This window comes from Tinamus guttatus, unplaced genomic scaffold, assembly GCF_059628265.1.
Source record: "Tinamus guttatus ecotype Peru unplaced genomic scaffold, ASM5962826v1 Tinamus_guttatus_pri_ptg000602l, whole genome shotgun sequence".
NCBI lineage: Eukaryota > Metazoa > Chordata > Aves > Tinamiformes > Tinamidae > Tinamus > Tinamus guttatus.
In genome coordinates this window covers 1,480,446-1,500,290 of record NW_028289136.1, presented here as the reverse complement: position 1 = coordinate 1,500,290, position 19,845 = coordinate 1,480,446, and the positions used below count along the sequence as shown (strand labels likewise).

Sequence of the window (19,845 nt, the reverse complement as noted above, 5' to 3'; positions counted from 1 at the left end):
TCCTACTGCCACCATAATATGTTTTGCCTGAGAGTGCACTGGCTTGACTTAAAATAGACAAATCTAAGTTGGCAGCTGCTAAACAAGAAAAAAGGGATACTCCAGACAGAATCTGTGGTCCCTTTAACATTACTTTTATTTGACATGAATTTAATATTATTTTAATGTTATTATTGCCACTGAATAAGGTAACTTCTGCAGATCTTTTCTGAAAAGAAAATGGCTATGGACACACATTTGCTCTCCAACATGGCCATGCCATGGACAAGGTCCCCAGTCCTAGCACCTTATCTCTGCTGCCAGAGGATGGAGGAATTTGGATGAAAAATGACTCCCTACTTCACTCCAGACAAAAGGAGATACCTTAATTTAGAGGAACTTGTAACACACTAATAGGGCTAGTGTAACACACTATTGGCTTTGGAAGGTCAACACTGTTTTGGCCATTGCATATCTTTACTCCCCACAGAGAAGAAGCTATTTTCACAGTTAGCTGTGCCAAACACACAAGCAAACGGTAAAAATACAAGAAATAAAGCTTAGTAAAAATTAACTATCCTACCAATGTCAAGCCAAGATGTGCAAACTGTGCCACCACTTCAGGCTAAAGAGAAACTCGAGAGAGCAGTTACCTTTGCAGGGGTAACTTGGAGCGGGGAGTGCTCCGACCTGCATTCATCAGGGCTTTCAGAGCTTTGGCTGGTTCCATTCCTTTAAAATCACTGCTTCACTACAGACCTCCCTCGTTATGGTGGAAGATAGACTAGATTTTAATATGCCGGCTAGCAGGTCTATAAGAATCCAGGGAATTTCAAGGAGTATTGTGGCTTCTTAGGCCGTTACTTGCCCAGTATTTGTGTGTGGATTTCAGCAACTCGGTCAGTCTGTTTGAAACTGACTGCAGGATTTGGCAGGTTGCAGATCATGACTGCAGAATCTGCCAAAGGGGTTGGGTATGTTCACCTACACCCCATGGGACCATTTCCCATCCTTAACCCAGGGCCATTTTCTTTCTCCTTCTGGTTTTGTTCCAGATGAACTCATGGAAATGTTCCAGGAATAAGTCACCAAGCTATACAGCTTATCATGTGAGACACTGGAAAAATCCTGTGCTTGTGCTCAGCACCCATTAGATCTTGGCCATGCTGATGGCATTATAAAAGACCCAAAATGAAGACAATCCCAGAATTGCAATGCTCAGATTAGAAAGAATTAAGAGAGAAGGGAGACTGAGGAGGAGATATGCAGAGGATGAAATGACAAAAGATGATAATTACTTTTAGGAGTAATGTTCATTTCTTGCAGACATTTGGTAAGGAGTAAGTTTTAATACGTCTCAGTTCTTAGGAAACAAAATTATTCTTGTATGCTTTCAATCAGTGAGAGGCTGCTTCTCCTAAAAGAGAAAGTCTTCTGATCCCCCTGTTTAGCAGCTCTGCCTTGTGAGCTATTTCCATTTAGAAGATCCAATACATGATGGAGACAGATTGTGTTTATTTACTGAGAATGTTGAAAACCCAATTTCCCTAAAAACCCAGAAGAACAAGGAAAGATTATGCAACCTTAGTCCTTATAGCTCCAAATTTCTTGTCACTTCTTTCCTACCCAAAAGTCTCTCTCTCTCCCTAACAGCTTTTCCTTGGTGTCCCAATAACCAGAGCTTCTGTGGCTGTGTTTGCAACCCTGCTGGCTGCTACTCGCTTTTCCAGCCTGCTGTTTCCTCTGGCACGTAACCTAACAACAACCCAATGCAAGCAATGCCTGAGTCTCTGTGTTTGCTTTATCAGGCTCCGAGGAAATATTCCTGACCACACTGCTGTGTTCTTAGTCTTGCCTTGTGCTGTGGTTTGGGGTAGCAAACCACAAACTTCAGTTGCCTGGTTGCATCCAGGCACTTAATGGCCCCTTCACACTGCCCAGGTGCAAATGACAGGCAGCAAGTGAATTCACCAGCCTCACCAGGCTGGCTGATGGCCACAGAAGAGTGGAAAAGATGGTAGTGCTGGTCCAGTGATCTGTACACTGGCATGAAGGAAAAGGACCCTAATCCTTCCTTCACAGGAGTTGCCCTCAATGGATCAGATAGAACCATAACCAACTGGTACTACTTTCCTCTACTACTGGTAGAGGAAAAAAAGGAACTGCTAGAGGGATCTCAAAATATCCTAAGTTAACAGGACTTTGTGGTGAAAAGTGCAACAAACATTAGCTCGACCCAGTTTCACCTTTTTTTCTCTCCCTCACTCCTCCAAGAAGCCTATTCTCGGGAAGACAAAGATATTTGTTCAGCGAGGGAAGGAGGTTATTTGTATGGCATTATCTGATATTTGCATATATTGTAATGGTCAGATTTGCTCAGGCTTTGGTATCTAGCAGGAAGAACACAAAAAATCACAGTCTCACATTTGGTTTTTATTTATTTTTATTCTCAAGATGCATCCACAAATATGACAGGTTGAGCAACAAGAGCCTCGAGAGGCATTTCCACCAGCTGCACCCCTGTTGTTGATTTTTTGGGTTCTGATCTCTGCCAGAAGAGAGTAAGAGGCTTTGAAATAACAAAACAAGCTTTGAAAATTGCTTATCTCTTTTAGGAGCTTGAGCTTCTAAATGCCTGTGGGCTACAGCCTTTGGAGAGAAAGTATGTCCTAGCATGCACTGATTTGTCTAAATACAGAACAACTAATCATCACACTGGGCAGGATCACTTTGTTGATTCATCAGCTGTATTTACAGATTTGTTTAAAATAAAAGTCAATAACTTTTTGTTATGTTATATAATTTTCTCTGTAAACTATAGGATGCTGAACAGTTCTTTGAGTACTGACAATAAAGTAAGAGAAACCAAACACAATCATTGATTAATGAAATCCATAGAGAGATTATTAAGGCAGTATCCTGTAATTTGACTATACTATGAGATTTAATTTAAAATAATCTCTGCAAGATAAATGATTGCTTTAGTATCTCAAATGTCCCCAAGACTGTCATCATATCTTTTAGGCAGGAAAAGCAAAATTCAATGTGGAAGCCAGAAAACACATGTTCTGAGGCATGATAATGAAACATTCAGCACAGAAAGGAAATGCCCAAACCCACATGGTGAAATCTCCATGATCCTAAGGGCCTCAGTGCAGCCACGCTGTAGGAAACTGCTGAGGATCAGGAACAGAGTGATCCGAGTGCGCATAGAAACGACGGCTTCCAGACTCGGAGAACAACTCGGAGAGCTGTGGCCCTCCAAATTCTCCGCATATTCCAGACTCTGCCATAGTAGGAAAGTCCAGATCAGAGCCTAAAGCAAAGTTTTCAGATCTGTGTCTTAGCCTGCCTAATCGTCAGGACTATTTTTAGCTGCTTTTCCAAGAAAGGAGAGATGATTCTATCATTTGTTTCTCTCACCTGCTAAACGATTCCTATCAAATTTACTAGAAAGGCCAAGTTCTCCAAAATGTTTGCTTCTAGATCTTTTTTTTTTTGGAAACTCATTGTTTGGATAAAGGCAGAAGACCAAAGTTTATGTCCCCACAACTTTGCAAGGGGCACACAGCCCTTCCTCTGACACCCAGCCTGACAGCTAGCCAAAAAATACCTTCCAGGCCAGCCTAGCAAAATGTTGTAGGGCTAAACAGAGAAACGAAGAAAAAACGCAGACTGTAGGGAAAAACACGAAAAAAATATCTATACATAAATTGATGCACATGGAAAGGCTTCAAAATGAGACACAGTAACCCAGCACCCAGGAATGCCACCAACCAGTGACTGCTGGCAGTTCTCAGATTCAGTGTCTGATGCATTTGCGTCCATCATACTCAAGCACCTTGAAGTCGTCAGTTCAAGATTAGCTTTAAGCACAGGAAAACTGAGCTCACCACTTCTTTTTCTTTGCCTTTCTGGAGGATGAGCCAACCTGTGTCATGGAAGTCTGGTAGCATTTCAAAAACTAGAAAACTACGGAGCTGCAAGGAGGAATGTGTCAAGATGAGCAATCAGTGCTCCTGTCCAGCGATGTTGACCAAAGCCCTTGTCTGCTTTAACTGGTAAGCACATATTGTACTTCATTTCATTTGATAGTACAGAGGTCATGGCGGGATAAAGACTCCCTAGGAAGTTAAATTAAATCCTAGCCTGATTATATTCCTTCCTGTGTTGAGAAAACTCCTCCAAGACCCACACCTTCACTTGTAAAGCGCACTGCAGGGAGCCCTGAGAATGAATGCAGAATTAGGACAAAGTTCGGCACAGAAAAGAAACAATTTTTTTTTACTATGTCAGAGCAATCTGCTGTCAGATAAATTATTTTAAACTGGCATATTCTATCTTGGGGAATCAACTAAACAATTCTACCTTTGCCACAAATCGCAGCAGGTACAGAACATGCCGACAACTTTGAAGGTAGGGCTTCACAGTCACCTGCTGAAGATGTGTGCAACATGCCCTGTTCTCGAAACATTTGAAGACTATATCTACACACCAAGTCTTCCCTTTAATGTAAGTGAAAAGGCACTTCTGAAAACATAGCAAGGCTCCAGACAGGTAAAAACGTCAATATTAAAACACAGAACCTCACACTTTGCACAGAGCAGTTGGGGAAGTCATTGTCAAGTAAAAAAAGGCTCTTTATGCTACCTACTTATTTCTGCTCTCTTTCAAAAACGTTATTAGCTGGTTTTAGAGGCTAAATACCTCTAGTGCTGCCCTTTTACAGCAACATGAGACAGCAACATATGAAATAAAAGGTCATTATAAATGTGATGATTTAGTTTGTAATGTAAGCATTATGTAAAGAGTTAAAAAGAGGATAGCTCTTCTTAGAAAAGATCCAGTATTTTATGGGACATGGTTCCACAGCCCATGGATATGACTGTCCAAAGTTTACATGATAGCCGGTGTTATTTCCTCTTCAGTTTGCATCCTGCTATTCATTATTTCAAGTAATTCTCCTCCCTGCCTGTGGCATTTTTTGTTTAAGGTGGGGTTGTTCTTTGTGGTAGCAGCATAGATTTATGCCAGATTAAATGTGAACACGTCCCTTTGAATTTCCTACTCCAGGTCAACCTCTTTCTTTTGGCCAGCTCCACCTCTTCCTTTGAGCTTCTTTTGATAAATCAGGGAATTTCAAAAGATATAATTTCAAACCACATCTGACAGCAGAGAAAAGTCTGACCTACATGAACTAGCATGAGACTTCTTTGCTGTTAACTTCAATGGGCCTAGGATTTTATTTCTTGTCTATGGACACTTATTTTGAGTGCAAGAGCTGTTGAACATACATTTTGCTCAAGAAAAATGAGAGAAGCACAGACTATTTCTCTAATGGATTTTAGTCCTTTTTCAGCCCCAGCCCACTGTAATAACCCTTGTACCTCCCCAGTATTCCAACAATATCCATCCTACCACCCACATGCCACAGTACCTCAGATTTCTCTTCCTCTGAAGCATATGGTGAGCAAAGTAGGAACGAAGTAACACTTTGAAAGGACTGTGCCTAGAAAAAGTGGGGTCAGCACAAAGGCAGAAGGAGTTGTGAGAACCCCCAAACCACTCTGCTATCCCTCAGGAGAGGTTTTTGGACAGGTTGAGCAGCCTGTAGTAAGACCTGCTTCCTCCTGACCTCCTCTAGCTAGAGCCTTCTCCATATTGCTTTATAACCCGGCCCCATGGCTGGGACTCTGTCCCAGCTTCATCCCCTGTCAACCCCTCAGGGCAATCACTGTCCCCACAAGATTTTCCTCAGATCCTTCCCTTCAGCCTGTGATAAAACCAGTTTGCTCATGGTGATGTTATCTCAACATGGATGATTTAGTGCATTCATTTTCTGTTACAATAACATCAGCTCTTTCTGGAATTAGTCTGAATTTTGCTGGTGGCAATGAGATGTTATGACAGCTAGTGTTTTTGCAAGATGTAAAGGCCACTTAAAAATGACTTTAGACTTCGTCATACCAGTCAGTTTGCTTTTGAAAAGCAAAACTTTTCAAAACTCATTTTTCCCCATGCTTACTCATTTTTGCTCTTCAGTGTCTTATAGGAGAGTGAGCACAGACAAGTCAGTGGTTAGGGACAAGTCCATGGGATTTACACCTCAGTTCTAACTTCCACTTGGTTTGGCTTTGAACTGCCCAGAAATGGCAGGTCATTTTCTCTCCTGTGGTCAGACCACGTAACACAATTTAAAAAAAAAAAAAAAAACAACACTCTGCAGAGATAGATCTGTTGACATGACAATTCTGTGGAGTGACTGATGCTTTACTTGCTCATTTTTCATCAAAGATCATTATTCTAAAAGACTTAATTTCAGCACCATCTGCATCCTGTTAGTTTTCGTTCTCCAGGTTCAGCTCCATCCCAACATGTTTCTCATTGTTTTGTGGCCAGTCTTCAGGAATGTTTATATCACCAGCAAAGGAGACAAGCTTAAGGGAGGTTTTTAATCTATCCCCACAGCTTTCCTCTGATGGCAACAGCAACCTCCTCCAGTCCTACTCGCAGTCTCTCAGAAGATGTCAAAAACTTTTGCAGAGCTGTTGACTACCTCATATCTTCAAAGTTCATCAGGCTCATGAATTATCCAGCGTCCCAAGAGTTTGTCAGATTATGTCACTATAATAAACTACTGCTTGTAATTATGCAAGAGATAAAATCCTTGTCCTGTGCCCTGAAAGCAGTTCCCTTCTCTACTTTCTCTTTGTAGAAGGTATGGAATCACTTTGTGTTTTCAAAGATAGAGTCAAAATTTAAGGCGATACTCTAGTTTAAAAGACACCTTTCAGTCTGCATTGCATGTGCTCAGTCCTGTGCTGCATTAAGACCTACATTATAAACTCTGAAATAAATATTACACTAAAAAAATAGGCAAGGAAAAGTAAAAGAGGAAAAAAGTTGATAATACTACTGTGGGCTACAGGAAAGACTTTCAGTCACTATTTCAAAGCTTTAGGGATGGTGCAAGTCATTTCTGTAATAACAGTGGCATGGACACTTGCAGGCACAGAAAGGCAGCAGAGTTTTGAGCAGCCCGGTCCTGCTCCAGCACGTGTCTTTCCCCATGCCAGCACAGCTCTCCTTGCAGCTGGTGAACTGGATATCGGCATTACCACCAACCTGGCCCTAAAAAAGCCTAGCTTGACCCAGGCTTATCCCTGAACACTGTATGGACACAGGGGCAGGCCCAAGGGTGGCAGAAGGGAGGAGTGACAACCTGGGGTGAATTAGGTGGGACTGCTGCTCTTGGGGCCCGTGCCAGCTCCATGTGGATGTGGGAGGAAGGCGGGCACATCCATGGGCAGCAATGGGCACCACTGCCCTGGGGACCTGGGATAACCGTCGAGGCTGCCTGTGCGCAAAGCAGCGAGGACGGCAGAAGACAGAAAGCAAAGCTGCTCTTGCAGCCCCCTCTCAAAGGCCACACGTGCAGCTGTAGCATCTGAACCTATGCAGCTCAGCAAGAATCTCTCTTAAATTTGGGTGATTGAGAACATCTGGAATTACTCCTATATCTGGTACAATTGTTGTCACCTTGGCACACTACTAGTAACACTCTGCTGTGGCCTTGAAAATGTAAACACACCTGGGAGCCATCTCAGCCGTTCCAGAACCAAACTATGACCTTGTGAGGACAGACGTGCAAGCAGCGTTTCAGAAGCAAACTCCAAAACTTGGAGACACAGACTGAGGAGGAGCAAGATCAGTTCTGCACTTCATCCTGCATTTACAGTTATTAATAGTTCGTAATTTTTATTAAAAATATATAAAATAAACTATAAAAATGCACTGTACGTTGGTGTGAGGATTTTAATGCTTATTGCATGGCTTTGAGTAAACTGATATTGGTAACACAGCAGGAAGCTGTCTGGAAAACTAGATAGGAAAAATGTGATTCAGGATAGACACCTTCCAGCAAAAACTTCAGAGCTCTTGGCAGACAGTGCCAGACATTGTTTTAATATTTTGATGATTCTACCTCTCCTCCAACAATTCTAAAAACCTGAGGTTTCATCACATAGCGAGAAGCCTGAGGCCCCAGAAAAACAAAAGTCTGCTTGGAAAAATTTAAGCGATTCCTTCTGCAGGGAAAGGCAAGAGGTGTTTGGGAAGGGCAGCCAGAGACAGCAACCAGACAGGGCATCTCAAGACAGGAGCCTTGCCTAGAACATCAGCAAAAAGGGTGAGACTATGGGCTTCCTAGGTAAAAATGCAGAGAGCTGGATGTTTTCTAGTACTTTTCTTTTCTCTTTTCTACTGCTTAATAAATAAAACCTGTGTTTTTTGAACTGCTGTCTGAAAGCATTTTCCCAAGGAAAGAACAGCAGGTGCTTGGATCCACTTGGAGCAGATGAGCCTGCAGCAGAGAGGATGCAGGAGTCTTGATCCAGGAGGAGTCCGTGACTCCAGCCCCATGGAATGGAAGGTGCAGGGTCTTCCCTTAAGAACTTGCCCACACCAGGAAAGGTAAAAGAGGCCTTGAGCCCCACAGTTACGACAGCAGGACCTGACAAAAATAAATAAATCTGCAGCCGTGCAATGGCTTGAATGGCTGAATGGCTTGGAAATCCTTTCAAGCCTTAGGTGTTACGTTCTCCTTAAAACAACAATGAAATATTTGCCTGATCATCATTACGTTTAAAATCCCTTTGGATAAAAAATAAAAAGTTTAGAACCACCTTTTTCTGACTATCAGAGCAGACTAGGATAACAAACACAGCAAGAGCTAGAGTTTCAAAGCTAAGTCTTAATTCCAGGGCTCCTCAGATCTGAAGATCCTGGTGTTTTTAGCAGAAAACACTGGTATGCTACCCTGTCCTAAGCATCTTGCAAGCCAGCTCCTGAAATAAATAAATATGCTCCAGGAGAAAAAAATATTTATTGCAAGACAGTAAGAGTCAGATCTGAAAAGTAAAAAAAAGAAAACAGACAAATTGAAAGATTCTCAATTTAACCTAGTTATTTGAATAGTATCCTCATTTTTTTGAACAAGAAAAGCTATTTTGATAAAGCAACTTTAATTAAAATCAAATCTGAGGATAGGTCAAAATTTACTATCCATCTTCACAGGAACAAACTCCCTGCCAAGGCAAATTCAGTGCATTAAGGGCATGATAGTTAGCCCTTTTCTGCAGAAGCCAGGGGCTGGAGTGTAGAAATGCTCCAAGTCCAAGTTGAGCAGCAAAACTGCCAACTATGAGAACATCACAGTCGAGGTTTCAAAAATAAGAAATAAATGAATTATAGGACAAGGACTTCTCCAAATGAAACACCTGCAGAAAGAGTCCAGTATCATGAAAGTCACCACTGCTTTCCCCAAGGTAACAACATGTCTGGGAACTAAATGAAGTAAAACTCCCCCAAATTGTTTGAACTTGTTATCACGAACTGAAGGCAGGTCCGGGGCAGAGACACAGTGGCTGAGCACGGGCCATGGGTCAGGAGCTGCCAGGTAGGACTTGGACGAGCGGAGACCCATCCTCCTCCTCCTCCTCACTGCCACTGCTCACTGCTCAACACATGCAACACTCAGCAAACCCATGTCCTCCACCCAGGGGAACAAAGCAATCTCCCCCTTCAAAGGGGGCAGCTCCTTCTCTGCTTTCCCCATAGTCACTGAGTGTCCTCAGGGGATACAATCAAGTATTGACTGTCTTCTCAGGGCAGTAGTTCAGAAATGTGAGTGGCTGGGAGCAGAATACGATGATTTGGGATAGAGAGATACAGAAAAATGGCCCTGAGGAGCAGCGCTATGGGAGAGTTATTCAGCAACATGAAGGAATTCAGGGGCTTTACTAGAAAATGTGATGTCAGAATGGTAATGAGTAGCTTATTTAAACATTATTCATTAAAAGGAATTATGCACAATAGGGCTTTCCGGAATGGTACACAGGACTTAATGATGTTGTATCAATTTACTCAGTGTTTCGAGCAGAGAGGCAGCCACTGATGCAGAGCATCATCTCCAAGGCAAATACCTTTTGCAGGGCAGCTTGTGGAAATGCATACAAAAGTTTCAAATTAGCACAGTGTACCCAAAATGCAAAGACTACTCAAAGGCCATCACAGCAAAAAGAACTTGAGCACTTGGAGACAGCAGATGGGGAGCGGCGCAGGAGACGTTGGGAGCTGAGTTACAGACTGTACAGTACTGTTCAAAAAACAAAACCACTCTGTTCACTATTTATAGGAAGAAGGCAGAGTTGTTCTGAGCTCCCCAGCCCATCATTAAATGGACGCATATCAAGCTGCTCGATGATAGACCATTTTTTGATCAAGCATCATGTTTTAGATGCTTTCGGGCCACCCACAGAACGATGGACTTTCAATACAAAAGAAGCATTCACATCGAGTTAAGCAAAGGGGCAAGAGCATTGGCTTCACTCACCGTGGCCTCCGGAAAGCCAAACCATACTGCTGACAAGCCAGCCCGACCGTCGGCGTGTAGACGATGGGCATGAACCTCTCGATGTCGGAGGTCAGCACCCGGTAAAAAAGCTTCTCATTCCGGTCTTGTAATGTCATAAGGACAATGTACCTCAAAAGTAAAATAAAATACATACGCATCAGTATTTTTACATGTTGGCACAATTTCATTAAGAGCAGTACTCAGGTTGCTCAGCACTTACTCGATACTTCCAATCCCTCATGCTCCAAAGCACTAGAACATGATGAGACATTGGGAACAAGATTTCCCAGAGGACCTGAAGGTCCAGGTCCACCATCCGCAATGACAGGTTACAAAGACTCAGCAGGGCTGAAAATTAGACTCATTGTGTATCCTTAGAGTTTTTGAATTTGCATCAGAAAAATATGCAATGGGAAAGGTCTTTAGAGACATCTGGTACAGGAAAGGACAGAAAATCTATTAAGCAATCTGTACAGTCATATTATATATATATTATATTATATATATATATGTATATATATGTATATATATGTGTATATATGTATATATATGTATATATGTATATATGATATTATATATATATATGTAAATATTAATATGCAATTTTAAAGCAGTCTTTAAGATATTTCTACAAAATCGTGCTCTCCTTTACCCTGCTCTCATTTAATCACCAAACACATCAAAATAGTTAAATACTATATTGGAAAGAGGAATGTTAAAAACATAATTTTAGAAAATGAAAACTTTAAATCAACTTTTCATTCTTAGTTTTGTCCAGACTTACATGTGCATCACTGGCTTTATACGATCACCTAGTAATTTAAAATATGTCGTATTTGCACAAAAGGTTTTCCTTCTCTTGGTCAGACTGCAGCCAGAAAAATAAAATTCTCATGATATGAAAACCAGGAATGCTTTTCTGCCCGAGAAACCTGTGTAGACGCAATGATGAATGTGCAGATAGGGTATAGTGAATTGCCACTCTAATAAGAGTTCTCTCCAGCAACACAGTAGAAAAAAAAGGAAAGCATCATCAGTATTTTGGGACTAGGTACTGGGTAACTGAGATGCCAGAGGACTGTCCAGTACAGACACCCTTGTTGCTGAAGAATATTGACAGGTGGAAAAAGTGACTTTGAAGGAAACATCTGGATCTTGAAATAGGATCCTCAGATATTCCTTGAGGCATTAAAGAACTGGAAAGGAAAGGGTGGGGATGAGGCTTTTTTTGACATACTTATCTAGATCACTAGATTTGTTCTCGTAGTTTTTCATGACACGGAGAACTTGGACGTCTTGGCTCAAGAAGCAAGGAGGAAGCAGGCCGTGAATTCCCAGCTGCAGCCGCTCCTGAAGCGTGAAAGCCATTCCCTGGGAAGAGGAGAGGAAGGCCCGTTCAAACGGCAGGATCCGCTCTGCCCCGAGCACCTGCCTTCAGAACACTCCAGGAATCAGCCAGATGTGCCTTGCCTAACACTACACAAAAACCTACTAACAAATACCAAGTATTCTGCCATTTGCACATGTATTGCGGGTGATAATATAAGTGTAAGTAGACAGCAGTGAACTGGGCAGGTCGGGATGAATCAGGGGATACTGTGGCTGTATTTGCTGTGTTTGCCAACTGCTCCTGGCCATTTTGCAGTAACTCTAAGCGCCCTTTGCAGCCTGGCACTTGGCAAAAGCAGCTCTCGCAGTGCCCCAGGAGTTGGCAGGAGCACAGCCTACCCTTGAGACTCACAGCCTCATTTCTTGGCACAGGTACAGCCCCAAGATGTCAGATTTGCCCATGTCAGATTTGTTTCTCTTGAAGGAGACATGCCGTTCTTTCTAATCAGCCTCACTGAGTTACTCTCTCTATCAGACCAGCTTAAAAAATGAATATTACAAGTGTATTCTGATAAATCCATGAATACAGTGCTACGAACAAACTATCTGAGAGGGAAGCAATCAGCATCCAAAGATTCCTGCAGCTCCATCCCCAGCTGCCCCCAAGGTCCTTGGGGCCACCCTCGTCCACGGGAGGGTGCTCGGATCACACACTCCTCTCAGGGATGCTCCCAGTGACACCCAACTTCTGGGTGAGCAAACCCAATGCCAGTGGGACTCACTTTTGTCTTCTGAAGTCGGTCTGAGCACAGGAAGTATCAGTATATATATGAGGACACCTAAAGATATACATAAGAATGTAGAAGAGGACTTAGGTATAAGCAGTCTTTAAGGTTTCTCTCAGTTTACTCTTATTATGTTACTTAATTAGCCTGAAGCCTAATTATCATAATCCTTTATAAACCTCATATCAATAGGTTTGGATTTAATTACTGAATAGAGATTTTTGCAAACTCATCAGCTTCAGCTGGTTTACAGGTCTCCAGGTCTTCTCTCAATGCATATTAATGGCCCACTGATAGTGCACGAGGCAGACTGGACACGCAGGACGCTTTCTCAGCACCAGCCTCACTGCCCATCCATCCACCTTTTGTGCTGGATACTGATCCAGGTCTCCAGCTGAAGCTCTGATGCCAACTGCGTAGCATCTCCTGCCCTTACAGGATAACTTAACCCACCACAAGCACAAGCCTGAGCGTGTCCCTGTGGGTGTCATGATGCTCTAGAGGACCAACAATCTCCTGCTTTGGACTCAGCCCTGGGAGCAGCAGTGGTGAATGCATTCTGCAGGCTGGGGTGCAGATTATAAAAGGTCCTTAATGAGATTTCGGCTATGCTGATACCAGATTACACAGCAGGATAGAAGGAAACATTTTGAGAAGTGACTAAGAAGCTTAAGTCCTAATGAAAACTTCACCCATAACTAACCAGTGGATTCATGTCTTGATGAATATCTGGCAGTAAAATATTCAAACTCAGTAATTATTGGACTATGTTTACTCAAGCAAACTGACAAATGTTTGAAAAAATGTTAATGATCAGCTTTATGACTACCTAGCTGTTAAAATGGATTTTATTCCACGGATTTAGTGTTACACAATGATAAATGGCTATTATTAATGTTTCATGAGGGAAACCGAGGACACATCTCACCGGATTGCTTTTGGCAGCCCTCCATCCCCTCCTGTTGCCTGTTCCTGTCCCTGTGCCACCGCCAGCGGTGCCAGCACAAGCATTTGCGCAGTCACACGGTTAATGCGAGAGTGGAAGTACCTGGATTATAAACGCCAGGTCATCTGAGCCCAGAGTAGATCCTGGGGCTGGATCCCATCCATCGCGGATGGTTTTGCAGGCATTGGCAAGCTTGCACCCATACGGAGGAAATACACCGCGTGGGAACGAATGTCTGGACGTGCCAGCCAGTCACAAGAGCTGTGGTTGCTGGTAAAACTGTTTGGCAAACTAGAGCCAGACACAAAACTGTCAAGTGATCTGTACGAGACACAGTGATAGAGAATCAAAGCTGATCCTCTCGTTTGCCAGGTCCATGCCTTATTCATAGTGTGATACTTCTTTTAGTACTGAACAGTGAACTCATGCAAATGAGAAAATATTTCATATAGTTCAGAGAAGACATCCAGCCTCCAGGACATTTGAGAGGAAAAAGAATCTTATTCCACGAGCATTTTCTTATCTTTTTCTCTTCTGTCTCAGGAAAAAACAAGCACTTCCCAAATCTTGCTGCAAGGATGTGGCAGTGAGAAACCATTCCCCTTCCAGCCACCAGGCCGTGAGTCACCCTGTGAGACAGGAGGTCCATAATCCAGACACGGCATCAAGGTCTCTGTGCCCTTAGTGGAGGCTGCACCCATGACATGACCGGTTGCCCTAAAGAGCCTGACATTTTGACCCAAAATTCCTTCCTGGACCGGAGAACCCTTTCCCAAAAAGTTTCCCAGCAGAACTGGTGCATTCTCACAAAATAAAGTTTCAGTTTTTGTGAGTCATCCTTTTCTAACTTAAACAACAAAAACAACCAAACAAACAAAACGCATATTCTCACCAGAAAAGTTGCAATTATCTGTATTCTCCAGGCTAGAGATTCCTGAAATACTAGATTAAAATCATCATGGGACATGAGGTCTAAGTCAGTATTTGGCTTTACAGTTCCAATACTGTACCAGTGAGGGAAAACACAGCTACTGCAAATGTCAAAGTTTATCTGCAAAGAGAAATCACCATTTCAAACCATTTACTTCCTGCACCTTTTGAGCAGGGAGGGCAGATAGCAGGAGGGAGAAGTACTTGGCACTGAAGGACCTCTTGCTTTCTAGTGACAGTCATGTCGTGTTGGCTGCTCAGGCCTGCCCACCCCACCTGCCTCATCCCCTGGAACAGAAACGGAGCTCAGCAAAAGAGCAAACCAGTGGCTGTTATGCCTCTGAAACAGGAAGGGATAGAAAAGGCAGAGACAGAGCACCCTCGATATTGCTGTCCCCAACTGCTAAAAATCTGCTTGGCTAATATTTTTCAATGGGAAAAAATGTGTTTCCGTTATTCTTCACTCACTGGATGAAGGCACAGAGTGCTCCCTCAGCAAGTTTGCTGATGACACGAAACTGGGAGGAGTAGCCGATACCCCAGAGGGCTGTGCTGCCATCCAGAGGGACCTGGACAGACTGGACAACTGGGCGGTGAAAAACCTCATGCAATTCAACAAGGCCAAGTGCAAGGTCCTGCACCTGGGGAGGAATAACCCCAGACACCAGTACAGGCTGGGGACTGACCTTGTGGAGAGCAGCTCTGCAGAGAAAGACCTGGGTGTCGTGGTGGATGACAAGTTGACCATGAGGCAGCAGTGTGCCCTCGTGGCCAAGAAGGCCAATGGGATCCTGGGGTGCGTTAAGAAGAGCGTCTCCAGCAGGTCGAGGGAGGTGATCCTGCCCCTCTACTCAGCCCTGGTGAGGCCACATCTGGAGTATTGTGTCCAGTTCTGGGCTCCACAGTACAAGAGGGATGTGGAGCTGCTGGAGAGAGTCCAGCGCAGGGCTACAAGGATGATCAGGGGCCTGGAACATCTGCCCTATGAGGAGAGGCTGAGGGAGCTGGGCCTGTTCAGCCTGGAGAAGAGAAGGCTGAGAGGGGATCTAATCAGTGTATATAAATACCTCAAGGGAGGGAGTGCAGAGGACGGGGATGGTCTCTTTTTCAGTGGTGGCCACTGATAGGACTAGAGGAAATGGCCGGAAACTGAAACATCAAAAATTCCATAGGAACTTAAGGAAAAATTTCTTAACAGTGAGGGTGACAGAGCACTGGAACAGGCTGCCCAGAGAGGTTGTGGAGTCTCCTTCTCTGGAGATCTTCAAAACCCGCTTGGATGCAGTCCTGTGCCACGTGCTCTAGGTGTCCCTGCGTATGCAGGGGGGTTGGACTAGATGATCTCTAGAGGTCCCTTCCAACCCTAAGCATTCTATGATTCTATGAAATTGTTAGTTAAAAGTGTCTGTATTTCATCAAATGATCACATCCTCCATAAAAGACCCTTTTTTTCTGGTTAAGTGCAGTGCTTTCCTATTCAAAGGAATGTTGTGATGCTGTATGGAAACTGCTGGGTCCTGCAGCCAGGACCCCAGGTTTTGCACTGCTTGGGCTCTACCTGACTTTCTACAGCTGGGCGCAAGCAGAAGCACCCAGCTCTATCCTGAAAGAGAGCTGTAAAGGAATTAGAGCTGTTGTGGAGCCTAAGCACTTTCATTGAGCACTCACCAGTCCTGCTAGGGCTTTTTTCTGGGTTTTTTTTTTGTTGCAGAATTTGCCAGATCACTGCTCTGCTTCAAGATTTGATTGCTGTGATCCCACAACCTCCCCGATTTATTGCTTTGCTCTAGAGACAAAAAGACTGGAGAGCATCAGCAGAGTGTAGCAAAACCTCTGGAGGAGAGGTTGAGAATTAATAGAACAACAACAACAAATGGAGGCAAAGGGGGTGCTGGAACGTTTGTCTGTACAGCTTTGGCAGGTCATTCGTGCAAACCTAGGGCACAATTCTGCTCAGTACTTGAATTCTGCCTAGTTTTGATGCCTGCCTCCAGTCAAGCCCCTGGTCTTCAGTGCTGACCTGCTTCAAAGACAGGGACGGCTCAGTCACTGAACTTGCATTTTAAGTAAGCTGGGGAGCTGTGCGTATAGATGTAAGTTGTGTGAAGGCACTTTCTGGATTATGAGAGCCAAGTAAGCTGTTTGTATTAGAACAGCCACAGTTGTGTTGTTCACAGCTGAAGGCCAAGTGCAGTCATCCTAATGCAAGACATCTCTATCTTACTGCACTTGGCTGAATCAGCTACAGCAACATGAGCATTTTCATCCTGGAGCGATTGCAGCCGTGTGTGAGGAGGGAATTACTGCAGTTAAATCACCAAAACCCTAATCACGGAGCTGGCCCATCGTCCCGCGGCTCTGCGGCACAAACTGCCTGCCCCAGCTTTGGCTGCTCTCTGAAGTTGGGTGGAAGGGCTGGGAATAAGATCCCGGGGCGGAGGGTCTATATTCACCAAAACAGCCCGGCGTGAAATGAATCTGGAAACACATTCTGCCCCCGATCAAAAGGCAGCATTCACAGAGGTATCGCTGTGTTTAACATTAAAGCACTTGGGGTCATGTTGAACCACTGCTTGTTCTGCTCTTGAAAGGTCCACCAGCCCCGCCGCGCAGAGCGAAATCCAGGTGCTCCGATTCCGTTCCAGCGTGCGGGAACGGAGTTGTCATGGAGAGGGCAGATGTTACGTCCCCGAGCAGCAACAAAGGCGAAAACAGCAGCTGCCCACGGGGCTTCACGCTAGGCAGAAGCGGCTTCGTGATGGGAAAGTCGTGCTGCAAGGTACCCCGAATTCTCACATCTTCTCATCCATGGCAGCACCAAGTCTTTACAGAGCAACTTACTGTTTGCAAACGTCTGTTGGGGAAATAAGCAGGGAAGCTGCTCCAAGGGTTATTTTTACCCCTGCTTGCAATTCTCTGCCGTGAGAAAGGGGGGCTCACTTAATAGGCAGGAAGGAGGCAGGCTGGGCTTATCCTGGTCATTCATTTGCCATGGTTCAAACTTCCAGCCCTTACTTGGAAACAAAGATACAAAATGGTAGTTCCTGGGGTGTCACGTACCTATAGTAGAGGCAGGGGAGGCTTAAGCAAGGGCTGAACTGCAGACCCAGAGCTGGGCTACCCGCATCTCCTTTAGGAGGAATAAATTAACACCATGACAATGAAGCAGTCCTAATCCTGATAAACTTTAGTAAGATTCTTCGTATGTTATTCTCTACAGATTTTCCATATAACATCTCCACAGATATCTGCCCCTGTATTACTTCATGGCAGGGACATACTTTGACTATCTGCTGGGGAAGTTCCTCTGCAAGAGGCCCAGGCCAGAGGATAATCTGATCCCCACCGGAACTAAACTCAATCAGTGCCTGGGGTGCAGAGGGCAATGTAGGAAATAAAATTTTTCTGCACTGTACAGGGTTTTCTTACAAAGATCAGATCCTGCTATGGTCTTCTCTGCATCAAGTGACTTAGAAATCCTGTTTGTAAGGTCCTGAAGGAGATAGGCAGCCAGCCCCAGCACTGCTCCTCCTGCAGAGCCTCCTGCAAAGCGCCCCACCACGGAGAAGCTGCACCAAAAACACAATTTCCATAAAAAGATGTAAGGCATGCTGGAGGGATAAGACCTTACTTTACCATTTTAAATGTCTTAGAGCATCTTACTATGTTTGATTTGTATGGGTGTGTATAGAAGTTCCAAAAATATACAACAAAAACTGATGATGCTTTGGAGTATGCAAAAGACATAATTCAGCAAATCTCCTCTGAAATCCGGGAAAGAAAAACCCTCACGAGGCTTCCCACTGGTCACTGCCCAGCAAATCTTTTGCTGACAACAATTTACAAACTCCTCTTATTGTGTCTGAGCTCCTCCGAGGGGTCAGAGTCACCAGCTTAAAATGCCTCCCTCGTGGCCACCCCTTTTGTTTCAAAGTGGTATATTCATTGACTCCTAATCCTTTCATGCAGTTGTTCCTCTCCCACAGAGACTTGGAGACCTAAAATAAAATCCACCCCAACGACAATTAAGTAACTCAGTGTCATGTTTGCTTCAACATACAGTATTGGAGCCTGGGGATCCTCTTTAATGAGGTCAGCTAGCTCAATTACAACATAAATTGTCCTAACTAATAATGGAGGTTTCCAGGAATTGATTTGTTTTCTGTGAGTGACTTCCTTTCACTGGATTGCTGGGAAATATTCCCACTACCTCTTTCATTTATACCTTGCCTTGCAGCAGAGGCTTCCGATTTATGTGAGAACAACTGGATATAACAACCCCCCTGTGCCACACTGCTTACTGACCAAGGATCTGATCCTGCATCTGATCCTGGCTTTATCCCACAGAAGTAAGAGCTTTCCTGGTCAAGACAGTCCCATGATAGGCAAGATGCAACAGGCAAGAAGCCACTAAGCCATGGTGTGCCCATATGTTACTGGAGGGCTGCCTCTATAAATAAACTTTGTAAGGCAAGTGGTTTCAGGGTTTTATTTATTAATCCATAGGCACAACTTCATTGCTAAGCTCCTTGAGCCTTCCCTATATTGCAAACTGCAGGGGTAGAACTGAATACCAAAGCTAGCAAAGAACTCGTTACTGTTTCCCACAGTTTGCCAGCCTCCAGGGCACTAATTTTTCTTGCAAAGAAAACAGAGGAAATCTTTATATTAGAAGTGTTTTGTCTGCAAACAAGATTATGTTACTTATAGAAAAACATCTAAAAACTGAGTTAGGCCAAGCTGCTCAAAGAACAGCTGGTTTGGCAGAATGACTTTGTGAAGGATCTATAAACTTCACAGTTAAAAATATGCTCAATTTCTCAATGAATGGGAAAGGTGGAGACAGACAATTCGCATTTTTTAAGAAACTCAGTTTTGTGGCTAAATTCAATTCTTGTTTCTTCCCACAAAGGCAACATTAAGATCCTTACAGAGTGCCATTCAAATCAGTGGAAATACTTATTTGGCTCTCATGACAATTAGATTAAGCTGCCTTGTTGTTGCTGTGGTTGTAGTTAGCAGCTTCACAAATGTCTTTACAGGCAGTAAGTGAATAACCTTCACTGTCTTTTGGTGAAAAAGAATAAAATTGGTGTCTAGAGAACCAGGAACACTGTGCTGAAAAAAAAAAAGTTTTGGAAATTGGAAGAACAGAGAAATCCTGGGAAGTTACTAAAGTAATAGAGCAGCACTGCAGGTCAGAAGAGAGGACATATGTTTTAAGTCTGCACACAAACAACAGCGTCAGAGCCCACCCAGCTGAGCCTAAAATATGAAGCGCTCAGTGGCTGCCTCTTTTAAAATACAATAAATGATAGAGAGGGATGAGTAGTAACAAGGACATCAGCTTTTTTTGCTATAGTGAGATACACAGGCAGATTCCTGTGTAACCCAAACACCCAACTACTTACCAAAAAAGTCCCAAATGATCCCACATGGATCCCTGTATCTTGGCCTTCTCA

At 43.7% G+C, this 19,845-nt stretch overlaps 1 protein-coding gene across 1 annotated transcript in view; it reads right to left on the bottom strand.

The window, feature by feature from the left end:
• The window catches only part of ME3 (malic enzyme 3), a 112,166-nt gene that overhangs the window by 42,371 nt on the left and 49,950 nt on the right, over window positions 1-19,845 (bottom strand). The window contains exons 2-3 of the mRNA XM_088534981.1: window positions 11,631-11,764; window positions 10,373-10,522 (exon numbers count right to left, since the gene is read on the bottom strand). Coding sequence (XP_088391107.1) covers window positions 10,373-10,522; window positions 11,631-11,761 — 281 coding nt within the window. The 5' untranslated portion in view covers window positions 11,762-11,764. The remainder of the gene's footprint in view (window positions 1-10,372; window positions 10,523-11,630; window positions 11,765-19,845) is intronic.